The sequence below is a fragment of the Anolis carolinensis genome, chromosome 5 (genome assembly GCF_035594765.1).
Source record: "Anolis carolinensis isolate JA03-04 chromosome 5, rAnoCar3.1.pri, whole genome shotgun sequence".
Classification (NCBI taxonomy): Eukaryota; Metazoa; Chordata; class Lepidosauria; order Squamata; family Dactyloidae; genus Anolis; species Anolis carolinensis.
The window spans coordinates 133899619-133920179 of record NC_085845.1 but is presented as its reverse complement, the minus strand read 5'-3'; the positions used below and the strand labels follow the sequence as shown (position 1 = coordinate 133920179).

Below are 20561 nucleotides of genomic sequence, written 5' to 3'. Positions count from 1 at the left end.
GGCACCATCAGGGGGGATTCCCATGACTCAGGTTTTGACCCAGAAACCTCAAGGAAAAGAATAAACCTGCTCTGGCGACTGCAACATCATACAGTCCCCATCTCTGTTCTGAGACCTTTCAGGACTCCCTTCCTACCTTTCAATGTTACGTAGTAAGAAGCTTTTAGAACATGATCCATAAATAAAAATCAGATTTAGCTAGTACTTTTCATTAGGATCACAAAATTGCGTCTCAGAATAGATGCATTATCAGGTTTCTTTTGTTCCACCATATAATCAAAGGTAATTGAGATTTTTAAAAAATCTTATAAAATAGTCTGCCAGTATAAGGTTCTATGCAACATCTGCCCTGCCCTTATACCCACACAAACTTCATAAAGTTTTCCAGCACACGGATAGAAAAAACATTGTCTTGAACCAAACTCACTTCTTTTATTAAGGCCAATATATTAGTACTGACAGTATTCCACTCTGCTTTTTTTCAATATTGTACTTTTCATCAACTATTTTCCCACATTAACATTGCCATATCAGAAATGGCATATTTTGGAGAGAGTCAAAAGTCTTTACTCAGTCCTGAATGTTATGCATTTAAAAAATCCCAAAAAATTGAAAATACCTCTCTACCTAGAAGCAATATCTGCTCCAGAAAAAGTTTCAAAGGTTAGGGTGCCTGCAGGAAAGCATTTACATTACTGAGGTCTAAAGGCAGAAAGCAATTTTATTGCTAGAGGGAACCCTGAAAATCAGTGAAGTCTGCTGACAGAGGCACCCTTAGGGACTTTACAGTGGATTTATCAACCCAGTCAGCATTTTCTACCCAAAGGGGAAGCTGGTATCACACCAATAGAAGGACAAGTGGCAAAACAGACCCTAAGGTATTAGAGCTGATGACTATAGAAAAAACATAACCAGCTGAGGAAATACTCAGTGCAGAGTCAAGGCAAAGAAAAAAAAAACTATAAGCCACAGAAGAAATAGCCAGGCTTTTTTCCAAGAGTATAGCAATATGTAATGCTTGATAAGGAAAGGCCTCACAAGAAAAATAGCCCAAAGTTGAATTCGTTCCATTAAACCAGATATCAGTGTGCTGTATGATATCAAAATACAACAAAATCCAAAATAAACAGTACAGGCTTTCAAAGACCTTTTGGCTTCTTCATCCAGCAAAAGATATTAAATATCATACAGATCAATGAAAGTAAATGAGACTGGGGCTGAAGCTATACTGACCATATGATGCAGTTCAAACTGCATTATTTCGCAAGGTAGATCCAGTCAATGTTTCTGTTGTCAGTCAGTTGTTCTGGAGGGATCACAATGCAGGCAAAGGCAGTCCCCTTCTTGGCCATGTGAGTACCAGGGCCAAAGGGCAATAAAGATCATTTCCCTTGAAATCCACATTGCGTTCTGCATTTTGATTGGCCAATAAGTGATCACCTTTTCACAGTTTTTGGATTTCTACAGTGTACTTTGGACACCATCAACAAAACTTGTTTTGTTTTCAGTTATTTATTTATTGTGCATTAATTAATAAATTTTATCATATCATAGATAAATAAAATAAATGTGTTTTCAGTTTAAAGTAGTGGTTCTCAATCTGAGGTTCCCAGATGTTTTTGGCCTTCAACTCCCAGAAATCCTAACAGCTGGTAAACTGGGTGGAATTTCTGGGGACACCAGGTTGAGAACCACTGGTTTAAAGGGTTAGACTCACACAAGAAAGCTGTAATTGTATACACATGGGGGAGAAGTGTCATGACCTCAATAGAACTCACTCCTGAGTAGACATATCTAGCAAAGCTCTGGAAGCTGCTTTATACTATGTCAACAATTCCAATATTGTTTACTCTGACTAACAACCTCTGTCCAGGATCATGTATCTAATGGCCTTTACCATCACATCCTTCCTCATATTTTCTTAGTATTCTAGATGATATGGATTGAAACTGGGACCCAAAATGCAAAAATGAAAAGTCCTTCCACACACTTTAGAACATTGCCTAGAAGGACTTCACAAAATAGAAAGTTGCTAGCTCATTCCTTGTTAATCTGTCTAACTCAAGCAAGATCCTCCTTGCATGCCAGCCCAGAGTGTGAAAATTATGTAATATCTGACAATGCCTTTTCTCAGGACTGTAGGAGCAAATGCATGTAGTGAGTGGTAATGCAAGCAGAATGCAAAATGTTGATATCCCTAGAGTGAGACATTGTCCTGCATATTGTTCTCATACCACACAAAAAGAAATAGCAGGCTTTGAGGCCTCACACTATAATTTCGTTTGCAGAATGTCAGGATATAAGGATCTCAATCTATCTCCCACAATAAGAATTTTGTAATGTTACTACTGCTTCCAAAAACCTATAGTTGGTACAGCCATTTCCATAGGACATGATATAGATCAGCATTCAAGTGTTAGATAGTTAGAGCTTTACATTGTTGCCCTCAATTGTAGGTGAAATTGCAACTGGATGCATGGAACTCCCTCCCTAGTGAAATTAGATCAACCTCCTTCCTCCTGTCCTTTTAGGAAGATGGTAAAAACCTGGCTGTGGGACCAAGCCTTTGGGACACTGCAATAAGCTAACAATAGAAAATTGTATTCTGCTGATTGGATCCAGTATGGACGATCTGTGATGGTTTTAAACAATTGATTTTGAAGTGCAGACAACTGATTTTATTGTTATGTATATTTATAATTTTGGAGACCCCGGTGGCATGGTGTGTTAAAGCACTGAGCTGCTGAACTTGTGGACTGAAAGGTCACAAGTTCAAATCTGGGGAGCAGAGTGAGCACCCACTGTTAGCTCCAGCTTCTGCCAACCTAGCAGTTTGAAAACATGCAAATGTGAGTAGATCAATAGGTACCACTCCGGCGGGAAGGTAATGGTGCTCCATGAAGTCATGAAGGCCACATGACCTTGGAGGTGTCTATGGACAACGCCAGCTCTTCAGCTTAGAAATGGAGATGAGCACCAACCCCCAGAGTCGGACACGACTAGACTTAACGTCAGGGGAAACCTTTACCTTTACCTATATTTATAATGTATAGTTTATTTTATGTTCTGGCATTGAATGTTTACCATATACAGTAGAGTCTCACTTATCCAACATAAACGGGCTGGTAGAATGTTGGATAAGCGAATATGTTGTATAATAAGGAGGCATTAAGGAAAAGCCTATTAAACATCAAATTAGGTTATGATTTTACAAATGAAGAACCAAAACATCATGTTAGACAACAAATTTGGCTGAAAAAGTAGTTCAATATGCAGTAACCCTATGTAGTAATAACTGTATTTATGAATTTAGCACCAAAATATCACGATATATTGAAAACATTGACTACAAAAATGGCTTGGATAATCCAGAACGTTGGATAAGCGAGTGTTGGATAAGTGAGACTCTACTGTATATGCTGTGCTCCGCCCTGAGTCTCATTCGGGATGAGAAGGGCAGAATATAAATGCTTTAAATAGATAAATGTTATTAATGAGGAAGAGTAACTGTGTGTCAAGGATGTTGAATCAATGTCTCGACAGCTTAGGCAATCAGATACAGAAATAGTCTCTTTAACCTGTAAAGTAACAGGGAATACCAGGACCAGTCCGAGTTTAGTATACAGGGAGCTCACAAAGCATCCAAAAGCAGTCCAAGGTCATACACAGAAGGTATTCCAAACACAGTAGCAGGCAAAACACATTCTCCAAATATTCAGTCTGAGATCAAAACACAGCTCACCAAAACTCCACGGAGCATAATGTAGAACACAAAATCCAAATCACTGGCTGATAGCATCCACATATAACAACATTCTGTTATTCTGTTAACATCCCAGCAACATTCTGTTCTAAGCATCCTTCCTTTATACTCCTCTTTAACCACTCTACAGATCTTTCATCTGTTGATCAAGTCTCCTTGACCAGCACAGCTGGATCGAGTCTACTCTCATGTACAGCCGGACAGAGCATGTCAACTCCTGCTCTCCTTCCTGAAGATCTTCATTCTGCTCTAACCTACTTGCCCCCTCAGAGACCTACTCCTGCATAGGAGTATTGCTTTCAAGCAGGTTCAACTGTTCCTCCTCCATAGGCTCATCTTCAGCTACTGCAGTGGTTCTCAACCTGGTGTCCTCGGGTGTTTTTGGCCTTCAACTCCCAAGAAATCCTAACAGCAGGTAAACTGGCTGGGGTTTTTTTTTTGGAGTTGTAGGCCAAAACACCTGGGGACCCACAGGTTGAGAACCACTGAGCTACTGGGAGGAAAACCACTTCCCCCTTCTCCCCGTCCTCCTCATCCTGACCCATGATTATGACACCATACTACAGTCTGCATCTAAGGTTGCCATCCTGAAATGCAGATTGTAACTAGTTACCCTTCAGATTGTGGTCAATAATCAGTTTTTAAAAAGGGCATATATTAGGGGATGCCTCATACAAATAGATATATTTGAGAGTTTCATATTAAAGTCTATGTCTACATAAAAACATAAACTTCTGAGAAAGTTGTAAACAAAAATAATGTGGATTTTCATGCACCTTACAAAATTCACACAAATGCAGGTATCGAGTGGAACAGAGCTATGATTCAGACTAGATATAGCCTAAGTCTTCCTCCATATCCATAAAAGACATACGTAAATTGAGGTTCCTATCCAAGTAGTTTGGGCTTTTAAAATGCAGGCTGTCCCACATTATGAATAATATAGGTTTTGTAGGTTTGTACTTAAGTAGAATTTGTTCGTCAATCAGAACAGGTACATTTTTTAAGAATAACTCCAATCAAACATATATATTTGTTAGGTTTGGATAGCATAGGGAAGGGTGAACACCCCTATGGTGTTTGTTTTGCAGTCTGTGCCCCTGTTCAGAACATTTTACCTTACTAACTGTCCCTGTGAGAATAGGATTTTGAAAAAAAATTGCCTTGTTGTGGAAACAAGGATAAAGCTTCAGTGGAGACAGCTTTTCCCTATGATAACAGCTTTCAGGAGTGAATTTCTCTTTCAAAGGTAGATTTCTTGAATAATGATATAAAATAAAAAATCTGTGCAGGGTTTGAGTGGGAAACTCTCAGTTCTTACTCTGCTTTCTGAAGAATACAGGAAGATAGAGGAATGAATTCTAAGCCAAGGACTACATCTTCTTATATTCACCTAAGAAAAGAGTTGGGTGGACTTTTGCCAGGAAGCAATAAGAAAGTGTGTAGCAGATATGGTAGGATGCTTTATCACTACAGCAGCTGGAAGCAAAAAGCTGTTATATGCATTACTGTTGGTAGCACACTGATAATTACAGTAAAGTAGCCTCAGAGGACCAATTATTTGTAAATACTTACACTGTTCTTTGTTCTTATTGTTTATCATTTGCCTGTTACACTGCAAACCAAAGCAGTGTGAAGCCTGTTTGGGCTGTCAAGAATTACTTAAATCTGAATCTAATAGCTAATTCCAAGTAAAGTAGCTCCATTGAGTCAGTGCCTCAATGGCTGAATTGGTTTGCTAAAGCTGGACCTGGAAACTAATTTTAGGCTACGGCATCTAGGGATGGAAATGTATTCTAGTAGATTCAGGAATCTTGCTCAAATCACCCATCTCCTAAGACTAACTTCAAGAAAAAAATTACATATTTGTAATTCCTGCTATATGTTTATGAGAAATAAAAAACACTTATATTTTTAAAATGTGAATGGCTAAGAATTGTCCAACTTACAAAAAAAGGACAAACATATTTTAGTCAATGGAATAAATCTTTAAAAACATACACATTGAGAAAACACAAAGAAATGTGTTCATTATGCATAATATGTAGAAAAAATGTTGCTGTTGTGTGCCTTCATGTAATTTCTGACTTAGGACATGATAATACTGTACACAATTTTAAACTGGTGAGGGTTTTGAGTGCTACAAAAATGTGGTCCAAGGACTATGTTTTGTGGCCCATGGGATGGGTTTCTCTGCACCCCAGCTTAAGGAGCACATCCCTTAATTTAATATTTATATATCTTTAATCTGATATTCATATCTTCTATATCAAATACATTTTGGATTTTATACCTCAACTAAAAATGCCATTAATGGTGCATCCCTTTCTTCTTTGTACCAGTTCTTTTGTGAGAGAAAATTTCCACACATGTTCTGTCTTCTACTAGAGATAACACACTGAAATAAACATTTGTTCATATGCATCTGCACTACAAATTCTATATTAATTTAGTAATGATATATCACACTGATATATATAATGTAAAGCACAGTTTAAAGAAATTCAGTGAAAACATTCTTCATGCTATTTGTGATTCATCTAACTTAGGAGATCAAAAATGTGAGAAACTATATAATTAAAACTGAGAAGCACACAAACTTACATTCAGATGAAGCTGGTTTGTCCAGTGGCCAATTATTTTATATTCTGCACTTCGATTGGTTAGTTGATATTGAAAGATATCATAACGTCCAGGGGCATCTCCATTTTCATTGAAAACAACTGGTGTTCCAGCACTACCTATTAAAAATCAGTACAATATTTTTAATAACATTAATTTCTGTTAATCAAAATAGAGTTAGAAAAAAAGACACCTGAGAGAATGCTGCCAAACAATCCAACACAACCACAATACAGTATTGTTAGATGATCATCACAATATTTTTACAATGCAGGTCTCATTGTTGATCACAAATATAGCATGGCCCTTGTATCCTTGGGGGATATGTTCCAGGACTTACCATGGAAACAGAAAACTGGATAACTGAAAATCCTGTTAAAATAAATGACTTATACTAAAGGTTACCATGGAGTTGCTCTGGAGAACCTAGAAAATTACTAGCAAGAATATATTTTGTCTAATGTGGATACCAGTCCCATGGGTTCAGAGATTGTACTTTACTTATGGTTTAAGCAAAACATATTTCTCTGCTTAATGACACATAGGTATCATGACACTTCACAAGTCACACTGCATCACATGTAAAATTGCATCATTGCCTCAACGATGCTGCTACAAGAGAAAGATAACATTTTTTCACAAACTCTGAAAAATACTCCTTTTAGAAAAAAGTATGTTTAACCATGTGCACCACATTCCACCAAACAATTATGAATCTGCTGGGCTGCTAACCTTAAATATGTTCCTATCAGATAAGGGACAAGGAGCAAGGATTAATTACCAGGGATAGCCATGGTTGAGAAATGCTTCATTTTGTTGCTCAGACAGACTGGAAGATTCCTTTTTAGTAGACATTCATCTAATTTTCTTCAGTTACTGCCATACTGCCAGAGCACATCCTTTACAAGTGCAATCTAAAATATCTCTAGTCAAGACTTTGAAGGACGTTGTTTAAGGCTTTGAAGAACTCTGCATGTCAAAGTAGATAATACTATCATAGAAAATTGTCGGGATGATACAGTTAGAGATCAGCCAAAACTACTGGTGACAAGATCACAATCCTTATCTAGTTGGGCATTCCTTTTGGTTGCTCATTTCTTTCAGGAACAAGTAGGATCCGTTTCACCTTTTCTCCTGTCAACCAACCATGCTTTCTATCCCAGAACATCTTGTGTCATTTTCTTACCACACAATAACCACACAATATGCTTACTCAACCTTTCAGTGTTTTGATGTGTATTTTTTCTTAATATTGTTCTTAATTTTTTTCCTTAGTTTTTCAAAACCTGAGGGTTCTTGGTACTTTTACAGTGGCTACCTAATAGGGCTGTGCAAAAAATTGGACACGGGTCATAAGTCGTGTTTCAGTAAATCAGTACTTACAACCCTCAGACTACTGAATGTTAATCATAAGGTATGAAAATAAATTTTATTAATTAGAAGCCTTTATGTAACCAGAAGTATATTGGAATTCCTTACTCAATAAGGTAAAAGAATATAAATACTCCATTATGTCTAGGCCCAGAGGTCGACGAAAGGCCCTCCCTCCATCACAATGGCCCAATGGCATCACAAGGAGAGAATAAGAGGCAGTAACTGTTCAACTTAATCTTCTGCCATGCTGCCACCCCCTTTTCCTTGTTTGTTATGCCTTGTTTAGATTGTAAGCCTGCGGGTAGGTGAACGTCAAAATAACAATGTGTAAGTTGTTCTGAGAGCCTTTGTGTCATACTCCCTCCCTGAGAGTTCATTATCTGAGGATGAAACAGACCTACCTATGTAGATATCTGATAACAATGGGGATTTTTAGTTATGTTGTAATTTATGATTTTTTGGTTTGGACTATTTGTTATAGGATCCTCTTTGTGCTTCAGCTTCTGAACTAAATCCTACTTAGAGTTAAGAGTGGGACACTTTGTGTCTGAAGAATGGGGTATAAATACTCTAAATATATAAACAAACCCATTCTGCTATTTCCATTGAGTATCTATTCCATTTATTTATTTAATTATAGAATTAGTATCCTGTCTCTTTTCCAAAAGGGGATTCATGGTGGCTTCAAGCGTATACAAAGAGCTCATGCTGTTGGTAATAACATGGGTGAAAGAGTTAGAAGAAAGCAATGACCCCACTTTTTCCACCCATATTTTCTTGATTAATATATGCTTGGGGCTCATCCTGTAACTATTATTAGAGGCCTCTCATAACATGCAATAGTAGTACAAGCTGCTGGATTTTGAGCTGAGAGAGCCACAGAGGGCCAGTCCACAATCCTTCAGACTGTTGAGAGGCCAAATTATCATTTAAAAAATGAACAAATTCCTATGCACACTGTATATTTCGTATTTGTAATGCAAAAAACCCCAACTGCAATGAAAGAACAATACAATATTTAAAAATAACCAAAAAAATTTAACCAATATAAACCTATCAGGATTTCAATAGAAAGTGTGGGCCTGCTTCTGGCCAATGAGATAATCAAGTTAATTAGGATTGTTGTTGTTGTGTGCCTTCAAATCATTTCAGACTTTGGGCAAGCCTAAGTCTAAAACTGAGGGCAGAGGGCAGGTAAATGACCTTGGATGACCGCATCCGGCCCACGGGCTTTAGTTTGAGGACCCCTAATCTAGCACAAGAAATACTGCAGGTTACTCCAGAACTTGGAATGTCCACAGGAGTTTTAGACATGTGGATATCTGAATCCAGGGGAATCCCAATGTCTACACATCAGAAAGACCTCTCTCACTGTCCAGAAGTAGTTCCTTGGTAGAACCTTGCTCAAAATGTCACTTCTGCTGATCACATGTCTGGGTGCCTTTTTGTCACCTCACCAAAAGTGATATCACTAGCAAGGCTCTTCTAGGGGAGCTGCTTCTGGATAGTGAAACGGAAGTGGTTATGGTTCTTGGAAGGACCGGAAATTATTGTCAACACACTGTCAGCTCAATTGGCCACATGGCAGCCAAAACAGCTTCAAGACACTTCCACACCAGTACATGTGTTCTCTCTGTGGTATATTCAAAGTATTTCAGTAGTTTTAGACACGGCCCCTATCCCATCCTTTTTGTGTAAACAATTCATTGGATGATCTTCAAAATTTTACTCTCATCAAAAATGCTATTTTGGCTTCACTCCTGCCTTAAGTGCCTTGGAGGACAAAGTCAACACAGTATATTAAATGTACAGCTATCAAAAGTTAAATTGTGGATTGTATGAACAGATAGAAAATCATCATTATTTAAAAATTACACCTTTGACTTCATTGGAATTTGCAAGTATGTTTTCATTATAAAGTGAATGGAACAAAAAGAATTAGCTAGCCTTGAGAAATTAGAAACAGATAGTGGCTGACAACAATGGACACATATTGATTTACCCGCAAGGGTGCTTAACATTAATGCATTGGTCAGCATTCTGTTACCGGTTTTTTTAAAAAAGATAGACAGAAAAAAACATGTCAGATCCGATCAGCAGTCTATCAGGAGATCTTGACACTGAATTTTAATTAATATACTGCTGGCTTTCTTTGCACGTTGGATTCACGTATGTTGAATATACAAAGTTTCTAATAGCAAATAAACTGAAATTTCAACAAAACGTACATTCCAAAAATTCACCCTGTAAATGGCAAATATATAAATGGTTCAGGTTTCCCAGAATCCAAAGAAAGCATGTATCCAACAGAAGAGTCTTCCTTTGATTCCCCCCCCCCCCTTATTTTCACAGCATCTTTAACATCTTTCTGTACTGAAGAGATAAGACAGGAGAAGGGCTGCTACATAAGCACATGGCTTGCATACAAAAGGCCTAAGTTTCATTCCTTGATGTTTTCTGGCATAGCTAGAAAAGACATTTATCCCAGACTTTAAAGAATGTCTGAAAGTTGGTGCAGTCAATACTGGGCTAAACAGATCAATAGTGTAACTTGATACAAGCAATATCTCATATTGGTTCATGGTAGAAATGGAGAATAGGAAGCACGATTAGTCAGAAGTTTTCCAGAGGCAGAAAAAGTGGTCCTTCATGTCTATTCTAAAGTGAGTCAAAGGTCAAAACAGTTATGGTGCATACATTGATTGACTAAAGTTATTCATGACTAGTGAAAGTATGAGTAAGTCTGGATCTATTCCAATAATTATAAGTCAAGGCTTAGCAAAAACCAAGATGATTCATTAAATATTTTCAAAATAGCAACTATGCTGGGATCTTTTAATTTAAAAAGCTTAAACAACAAGAGTAAAAAATATGTATTTGTGCAGCAATGCAACACAAGGAAGCCCATCACACCAGCATCCTGCATGAAGTAAAGTTGGCAGGTTTGCTCCTTTAGGGTGAATGAATTTCATTCTCACTATAAAGATTTCTGTGCAAAACTGCTGACTCGATAATTCTTGAAGTATCCCTTGAGGCTGTGCACATTTGCTGAGTCATTCCCCACCATCAAATTTTATCTACCTATTTCTGTACTATCTCTGCATATGAACTCCTCTGAGATCTTCTGCAATTGAAGAAAATATCCTTCTTGTGTTATTCCATGATATCTTTGAAAAATTCAGTGATGCTTTGCAGTGCTTATGATTGCATTTGCCAAATTGATTTGTTATAATATCCTCAAATATTTTAACTCATTACTTAGTTACTTTTATTGGTTATATGTGTCTGCTCTAAGATTCCAGCAGCTTTGTAATTCTTCATCAAACAGGAAATATTCAGTTGGACCACATCACAAGAGTTAGAGATGAAAATTACAATGGTTAAATAAAGCCACGTTAAGAGTCTACTGGGGTTTATAAACTCCAGATCATTAACATCTTTTGTATTATCATTTCTAAGAGCCAAGGATTTCTTTTTACAATTGCTTTTTTTTAATTAGCTGTAAGATGGAGCTACAACATTGTCCATTGGAAATAAATGAAATTACAGTGGTGAGTAAAAGAGAAAAAAGAAGAACAGGCGCTAAACGTACAATACTCAGAAGCCCAAAAGACAGGATTATATGAGATCTGTTTGCCTCTGTGATGCATTTAGTGGAGACAGCTATAATGGTTTCAAATGAAAAAGAGAAGCTGATAAAACATTTAGGGCTCACTTTAAAGAAAGACTGCCAAAGAATGAATAATCAACAATTTAGTGGAACCAACGCATTCTAATTTGAGATGGTTATGCTGGCAGATAAAAAAGTATTATTTTCACTGAATCTGGTTCAGTGATAAATGAAGTAATTATCAATGCAAACACACAAATTGAAGAACATTTTCAAATAATGTGGAATCCAAAATAGGTAATGGTTGTCAGGGCGGCCCACTCTAATTCAACTGCATAAAATAGTGAAGAAGACTGGCACCATTTCCTCGAGTATTTTTGGAACTGAATTAGATGGAAGCCTCCTTATAAAAGTTTAATGCAATTCTAAGAAATTAAGCCAAAGATTCTTGAAACAACCCAATTGTTCTGTACTTCATCTTGTGCCACATACACATTTATATTAAGTTATGTAATGGTTCCTACCCATATAGACCATGGTTGGAAAAAGTAACAGAACATCAATGAAGATCATCTTTATCCAAGGATCTGCAAATGTAGACACACCACCACCAGTTCTTTTCAAGGATAGGTTAAAAGGAGCCAATAGTTCCTTCAGAAAATTCTGCTGAAATCTATAAGGAGATTGTTTGGTAGCAAGGCCTCACCATGGTTGAGGTGCTGGCTGATGCTGTGGCTTTCACTGTTGCTAGAAAAGCTGTTATAAAACCATCTGTTTTAGTTGCTCTGGAAAACCAAAAAATAATTTTTTTAAAAGAAATTAGGACACTAACTAATAATTTGGAAGTGCTCATAGGGTCTGTAATTACTTTACTTCGCATCCCCAACAAGGGATGTGACTCAGAAAGACCTTGAATACACTAACTGAAAACTCAGTTAAGAAATACAGTTATGGAAAGTTCAAAGAGGAAGGTTCATTTGACTTGGCAACTGCACAGTTCTTTCTAGTTACATCTGTCACATTCCAAAATTATTTAGTTTGAAATATTCTTTTCTGCCAACATTTCAATGCAATAGTTGTATTAGTTCAATTAAGGAAAAATACAATTGTCTAAGTGAGAACCCACATGGTGCAATGTTTTTGGGTGTTGAACTATTTCTGGAGATCAATGTTGAATCCCTCCTGAGCCATGGGAAACTTGCCAAGAAAAAGTCATGAGATGTTCACCTTAGGGTTACCCTAGTGAGATCCCTATATTTTGTCTTTTTACAGTGAGCCCTTGCTATCTACTATGGTTTGTCTCCAGGACCCTTAGTCGATACCAAAATCTGTGGCTGCTCAAGTTACATGCAGTGGCATCTTAAAATGTTGTCTTATTTAAAATGGCAAAATCAAGATTGGAATGCTTTGGGCTTGGGTGGAAGGGGGAGAGGAATATATTCAAGTCATGGATGGTTGAATCTGTGAATACAGAATATGCACATTCTCTTTGAAAAAAGTGACATATGAGTGCATCTTTTAAAAAAGATTCAGACTTAATATTAATAACTATGAATCTCCAAATATGCTCATTACTAGAATATGGTGAGAAAACTGCTTTATTTTAATGTAAAAAACTTAAGAAAGGTCTCTGTTTTAAGAGATTATTCTGGTCCACATCTATCTCCATCACTTTACTTGTTGAAAAATTGCTATGGCAATGTACTATCTTAGTTTCCTATGATGACTGAGATATATAGTGCCTTTAGAACAGGTGTTGGCAGTTTGTAGTTCTCCAAAAGCTCCCATCTTGCCTCACTATTGCTTATTGTCTAGACCCACAGGTTACAGTTTAGACTAATGTTCTGTGTGTTCATTCAAAGTTAGCTTCTGAGTATTTCTTATTCTATATGCAAGTACATAAAACTGCACCCCTAAGACAATTTATAATTAATACATTGCATTTAGTCTGAACCATAATAGTGTCAAATAGGAAAGGCAATACCTTTATAGGGATTAATGCAGAGAAATCACTTTCACGAGTGGTAAACACATTCATGTTCAGATGTTTAGGTTTAGATAACAACTTAATGGGTTAGAGATGGAGGATAACAAATTATTACTGTTATTTATCATGTTGATCCTTAATTATTAAAGAGACTCAATGAATCGTTGTTTATTGCAACAAGCACTACTACTTACTATGTATCTGGTGTGCAGACATTAATACCCAAGCTTGGAAGGCAGTACTTAAGTTACCAATAAACTCTTTGACATATTAATGTATAGGGCATCCAGAATACATTTGTGACTATGGGTTTTCTGAAGAGAAGCTACTACATGTAAATCAATGGAAAACAGTGCCCAGTTTTTAACTTAGCACGTGAGATGATGCTCTGTAGAATGAAATGTCTCATTGTGAAATTAATCCATCTCAAATGATCTGAAGAAAATTAATTCACTTGGTAACAATATATTTAAATTAGTATAACAATATCAAAAGTGTCACCAAAAATATTGCAAAAGGTTAAACTTAATTTTGTTTGTAAAAATATATTTAAGTCTCACTGGCTAATTTTTCTAGGGAAAGTCCGTTCTTATTACTAAAGCCAACACCTAAACTTCTACTAAATTTCCTGAATAAGGGTGGTTTTTTTTTAAAAAAATCTGTGTCTCAACAGTTGGAGAATAGGTGGTGGTTTTTCTTTTAATTTCATGGTACCAAATTTGGTGCCAAGTTCCTTCCTCAACAAATACCTCTGTCACTAGTCTAGATAATTTATCTGACCTTACATCATGAAATGTTGAATTAAGATGAGATACAGATACATCATAATTCTCAATGCAATAAGTAGAGTTTTTGTGCAGAGTTATCACTGTTTAAGTGTTTCAGGTTTCTTCTGCAATAGCGCCTTAATAGTTTTCATATTACACATGTTTCATCAAACAGTTTCTGTGGCAACTTGGACACTCTCTACCTCTCTAATCTTAGCACAGAACCTTTTTACCCCTGGAAACCATGAAATAATATCTACCCCTCCAAAAATGTATTTTTTTCCAATCACCATCTCTAGCAGAGCATCAGGGTTCTAGGAAACCCTGGTTGAAAAACCCTGCCTTAGAAAGTTGGTGTTACCTGTAGGAGCATAAAAATGGCATGTCAACATCACCAGTTTTTCCATTGGCTCTGCAGACAGAACCCTCTCTTGCCCCAGCTTTCAGAAAAGCCCTTCATTTCTTGACTATTTTCCAATATCTATGGGCACCTATCTTTCCTCTGCCATAAATTATATTCACACTGCCACATCCAGCGTATGCATGCCGTCTAACCAAGTCTGAGTCTTCAATTGATTCTTCCAGATTCAACACAGTGCTGCACATTCTACCACCACAACCCAGGAGAAATTATGCAGCAATGTTACTGCAAAATCCAGGCATGTGACAAACATACCTGTATCAGCAGAGTAGATCACAGCTGCTCCATAGTTCTCTACAACAGCATGGGAATCCATCTGCTTCTTCTTGCATACACCAGAGAGTAAACACCTCCTGGCTGCTTTACGTTTTCCCCTTCCATTCATTAATTATGAACATGATTAAATTGTTTTGCTGCTGTTTTTTTTTTTTTGATAGAAATTCCCTCCACTATTTTATAGTTTTTACACTGGCAATATTTTGCAGAATATGTCATGCCTCTTCCCCTCTAAGTGACTGTTCAAAGCTTTTGATTGACTTTGCCTGTTAGGTGTCAAACACAACATCAATTACTTTGCTATTGCTCCCTTTCCTAATTCCCTTTGGAGACAAGTGTTCTTGCAATCACTTCCAGCTCAGATTCATCACTTTTCAGCTTCTGAGCTTCAACTGTACCATCAATTATGGTGCATTCATCTCTTCTGCTGTAGCTTTCATCTTCATCAACAACTTCATCAGACAGGGCTTACATAGGCGGCATATACCAGTTCCGCAATAGTTTACCCACAGAGCCTGCCAGTTTCCATCCCATGAAGTAGAGGAACTTCTAGTGAGACTCCATGGGAAAGCTATTGCAAAAGTGGCACCGCACAGCAATATGGGAGGCTTCAGCAACAATGGGGGAAGCCAGGTGGTCAACACTTCCCCCTATTGAATGGGAACTCGGGTACATTGGGTGATACAGGGTGTGGGGCAATGGGTTCCCCACATTCCAAGATGAATACAGCAGGATTTGCCACAATGCATGGTGATTCTGTTAGCTAGTACAGTTTTTTTTGTCTTTATAGATAATTTTTCTGGTGTTGACAAGTTCCATGGTATTGAACTCATGGAATAAGAGTGAATATAGGCCACCTGGACAACAGTTTGTTAGTTTGTTGTTAGTTGCCTTCAAGTCAGCTTTGGGATTTGACAACCCTATGAATGGGAGACTGTCCCAGTCATTAACATTCCTGATTAGGTCTTGCAAAATGAAGCTGTGGCTTCCTTCACTGAATCAACCAGTTTTAGAAATGCGGCTCTTTTCCATTTTCTTTCAAATTTACTGAGTATTAGCATATTTTTAAATAAGTTATGTCATTTTGCAATGTGCCCAGGTTTTAGTTTAGCCATTTTAGGTTCTAGCGAGAGCTCGGGCTTGATTTCCTCCCAGACCCATTTATTGGTCCTTTTGATAGTCACCCACAGAACCCGCCAGCTCCCATCTCAGAATGTAGAGGAACATCCAGCGGGGATCTGTGTGTAAACTATTGTAGAATTGGCATATAATGGGCCGGGTTGTGGCACAGCTGGCTAGTAACCAGCTGCAATAAATCACTACTGACCGAGAGGTCATGAGTTCGAAGCCCGGGTCGGGTTAAGCCCCCGACCATTAAATAGCCTGGCTTGCTGTTGACCTATGCAGCCCCGAAAGACAGTCACATCTGTCAATTAGGGAAATTTAGGTACGCTTTATGCGGGAGGCTAATTTAACGAATTTACAACATCATAAAACTGCCAGCAAAACATGAGGAAAGGAATGAGGAAGTACAGCCATGAGTGGACAGTGAAGCAACAGCTCCCCCTGTGGCCAGAATCGTGAAGCTGGAAAAAAATATTAAATGCCTCTGTGTCTGTCTATATATGTTGTTTGTCTGTTGGCATTGAAAGTTTGCCATATATGTGTTCATTGTAATCCGCCCTGAGTCCCCTTTGGGGTGAGAAGGGCGGAATATAAATACTGTAAATAAATAAATATAATATAATATAATATAATATCTTCAGAATTTTCCAGTATCATTTTTCAAATGAATTAATATCCGTCCTGTCAGTTTTCTCCACTGTCCAGCTTTCACACGCATACACGGACATCAAAAATCCTATGGTTTTCTACAGTCTCAATTTTGATTAGTGACTGCCCCAAGCTGGATGGATGGATAGATAGATAAATAGATCTTTAATTCAATGTCCAACATATACTTAAAGATATGTAAACCATCAGTGGTTATTATTTAATTTCCTTAATATTCAACTGCAATCAAACTCTTGCACTTTCGATGTGTTGTCGAAGGCTTTCATGGCTGGGATCACAGGGTTGTTGTATGTATTCCGGGCTGTATGGCCATGTTCTAGAAGTATTCTCTCCTGATGTTTCGCCCACATCTATGGCAGGCATCCTCAGAGGTTGCACTTTCGTCCTTGAGTTTCATCAATGGTTATTCCAGAAAAAAGTAATTTTCTGCACAGAACATGCTATTTTTCTATACAAAACAACTCCATTGAACTTTGTATAGACTGAATACTAAACTGTGAATAAGGTTTTTAAAAAGATTTTGAACACTGTCTCACAGACAAAATAAATTACTCCTTGATTCCTTCAAGAAAAAATGAAGAATTGTACCTCTGATTTAAACATGATCCTAAAATTATATAGTTTTCCTCACTGCTGAATAGCCAGGGCTAGTCAGAGTAATGGAGCAAGCTCTCAAAATCTACATCCAGTGGTGAATGGTAGCTGAAATAACAATGGCAGATTAAATCTGCTCTGGGTTTGGGGGATTTGATTCAGCACTTTGGATGCAAGCTTGTGTCAGAATAAATGTGGATTTTGAACCAATTTTCAAAGTCAGTCTAAGGCTTGAAAAAAATGATTGTTGGTTTGTCATTGTCAGTCTTCCCCATTCTTCAAAACATCAACCACCAGTCCAACAAAGGTCCTCCTTTTTCATTCCCTTATTTGGCAAATAGTAATGGCAGGAGCAAAGCCTTGTAAACATGTTGAATCATCTTAACCCTTTCTTTTATTTTTCAAAAGGATTCAGAAAACTCAGCCTCTTCTCCTGGCTCAGTTTGAATTACAATTTCAAATCCAATTTTGTACCCAGAAGCTTCATTTAAGTCAATGGCTTTGGTTTTTCCTCCCCTTCACAAGGGATCTTTGGGCATTCATGGTTTAAGTTAAGTTCGCAAATAAATTTCAAGCACCAAACAAGCTAGGTCTGGAGCATAATTTAACTCTGCTTACTGCTTAAAATCCCTGCTTCAACCTCTAATCTGTCAACAGAGATAACAGCTGTCACATAAGCAGGGGCTCATCCAAGATACTGCTCCTCACAGAGAGTGCCACTTTGCATAATAAAACACCACTGCTGCAACAATGCAAACCATTGTGGACTTCAGATATTCAGAATGGGATGTTACAATTCAGGTGCCAAACAAAGTCAACCTGTGGTGAATATGCATTGTTGGAGCAGTATGAAATAACCGAACAGCTCATGAACCTCACCTAAATTTCTAAATGGCAAATGCTGCTCCTTAACCTTTATTTCTGTGCACAGCAAAAGAAGTATTTATCATTTGTCTCCCTTTTGTAAAAAGAATGGAAGAAAAAATCATTCAAGGAACACAACCAGAAGTCTAACAAAATCATCATAATGGCTTATACGGGCACATGGACACTATAGAATTAGTGAGGTTTGACAGCATCTGCCATGGATCAATGCTATGGAATCCTTGGATCTGTAGTTTAATGAAGTACTAGCACTCTTTGGCAGAGAACGATAAAGCCCTTATAAAGCTACAACTCCCATGAGTCCATAGTATTGAACCAAGGCTGTTACTTGGGTGTCAAACTGTATTAATTCTATACCATAGATGTGCACTACATTGTACTCAGCAAAAGGAGGAGGGGGAAATCATGTGGTTTAGCAAACAGTTGAATGTGTGTATGCTTCTATATACAGAAAGAGAGAGAGAGAGAGAGAGAGAGAGAGAGAGAGAGAGAGAGAGAAGGAGGAGGAAGAAGAGGAGGAGGAGGAGGAGGAGGAGGAGGAGGGAGGAAGAGAGAGGAAGAGAGAGGAAGAGAGAGGAAGAGAGAGGAAGAGAGGTGTCCACAATTTTACATGTAAACAAAAATAAATTATTTAAAAGAAACTACTTATATATCTTCACTGTTAGCATTTTTAACAGTGTAAGGTAAGAGATTGCTTAGGGGAGATCAATATGCATGTGGGTCAAAATCAGAATCCATGTCAAGCAACTTCTTTCAAATGTTTGTATTCAGCTGAAAAATGTCAAACATACTTATTTCCCCAATGGCTTTTCCAAATGATACCATCACGCTCTTTCACAATTAAAGAAGAACAATAAATTGTCTTGGTTTATGAAGCTTGTTCCTCCCACAAAAGAACATAAATTCAAATGCATATTTTTCATAATTCCATACATTTACAGGCCAGCAAAACAGTTCATATGTGTGTATGTATGTGTGTGTGTGTGTGTGTGTGTACACACACACACACACACACACACACAGAGAGAGAGAGAGAGAGAGAAAGGGGCAGACATACACACTCACACACAAACAAGACACATTTTTACTAATAGAAAAAAGCATACAAAAATATGTAAAAAGTTGTGGGAAAGTTGCACAAAAGAATCCACAAAAATCTGGGATGGAGGCTTCCAAGCTTGATATTGGAAATTTAAGAACCTCCGTGAGACCAAAGTTGACAGATTTTTCACATCCCTGCTTATAATTACTGCATTATCTCGGCCATTCACCTGTTGCCTCATCTTCTCACACATGTGAGAGCTTAGAAGCATTACTTGAAGTGCTACCATGAAATAATGAGGCCAGCGACAGAAATATGGATGAATAAAGGGCCATTCATTTATCTGTAATCCAAACTCTCATGGGGAACGATCAAGTAATTGAGGAGGAACAACTAAAAGTGACTCTACTGATGAGGGCCAGATGTTAACCCCATGAACATCTCCTCCACACCTGGGCAAACTGCCAGATCCCAAGAGCAGACCCAACTCACATGGGTTGCTACTCTGGCATGATTACATAGGAAGGCCCTCCTGGGTGTAGGGGTCTTTCCCCTAGGCCATACAATTTTAAAAGAGGGAGCCAACTCATTGAAGCTCCAAAGGCAGGAGTTCCTTTCCCTCACACCACACAGCTTTAAGGATCCTTTCCAGTGACCCCTGTTTGATATGAATACTGTTTGTGTTGTACATGATAACTCTTGACTGAAGTTTTGTGAAAGATAGGATATGTGCAAGATATTTATGAATGTGGTAAGCTGATTGGCTTGGGAGTTCCCTAAGCCTGTAATAGGCACAAAAGATTCCTAAGGAGTCATATTCTCAGCTTTGCTTATAGGAATTAGTCACTTTATTAATGTACCTAATCAACTTGGTATATTTATAAGACCTATTCAGAAATTTCATAAGTGCATCTACTCCACACATGAAGAAGGGAATTAAGCACGATAATCTTTTCTAACATAATTTTGCTCATGGGAAATTGGTGTCTCTAAAGAGCAGAATCTGCTATATCCACCAACGCTCTCCATGTGATCCAGAACCCATCTCTTTCAGTGTTATGACTCACATGGAAAGCTGCTATGGATACAAAGAGGCTCTCCAGCTCCAAAAAAGTTTGCTTTTCCATGAAGACAGGGTCAATGGAGGAGGTGGACTACAATGTTCTCTTCCTTAAGTATGTAAACACTTATCAAGTGCTGGAATAGGATCATGATAGTTAAAACTTAATACAGTGCATGTAACAGATGAAGTGGCATCAGGCAGACCGAGTCAAAATGTGAACTGAGAACATAAAAGTGCTTCTCCTTACTGTAGTGGTACTTGGGACCATCAATCTAGTCCTTCCAATATTTTACAGGCAAGAAACAGATAACATTCTAATATTTCCATTTTTTTCACCAAGGATCAATGCCCGAGTCCCCACCC

At 37.8% G+C, this 20561-nt stretch overlaps 1 protein-coding gene across 5 annotated transcripts in view; it reads right to left on the bottom strand.

Annotated features, from left to right (window-relative positions):
* The window catches only part of grm8 (glutamate metabotropic receptor 8), a 713612-nt gene that overhangs the window by 120390 nt on the left and 572661 nt on the right, over positions 1-20561 (bottom strand). For all 5 annotated transcript variants that reach the window (XR_010006674.1, XM_062982302.1, XM_062982304.1 and 2 more), the window contains exon 8: positions 6368-6504. Coding sequence is in view for 4 of the 5 variants with exons in the window: in XM_062982302.1 (XP_062838372.1) it covers positions 6368-6504 (137 nt within the window). In the remaining variant the exon portion in view is untranslated. The remainder of the gene's footprint in view (positions 1-6367; positions 6505-20561) is intronic.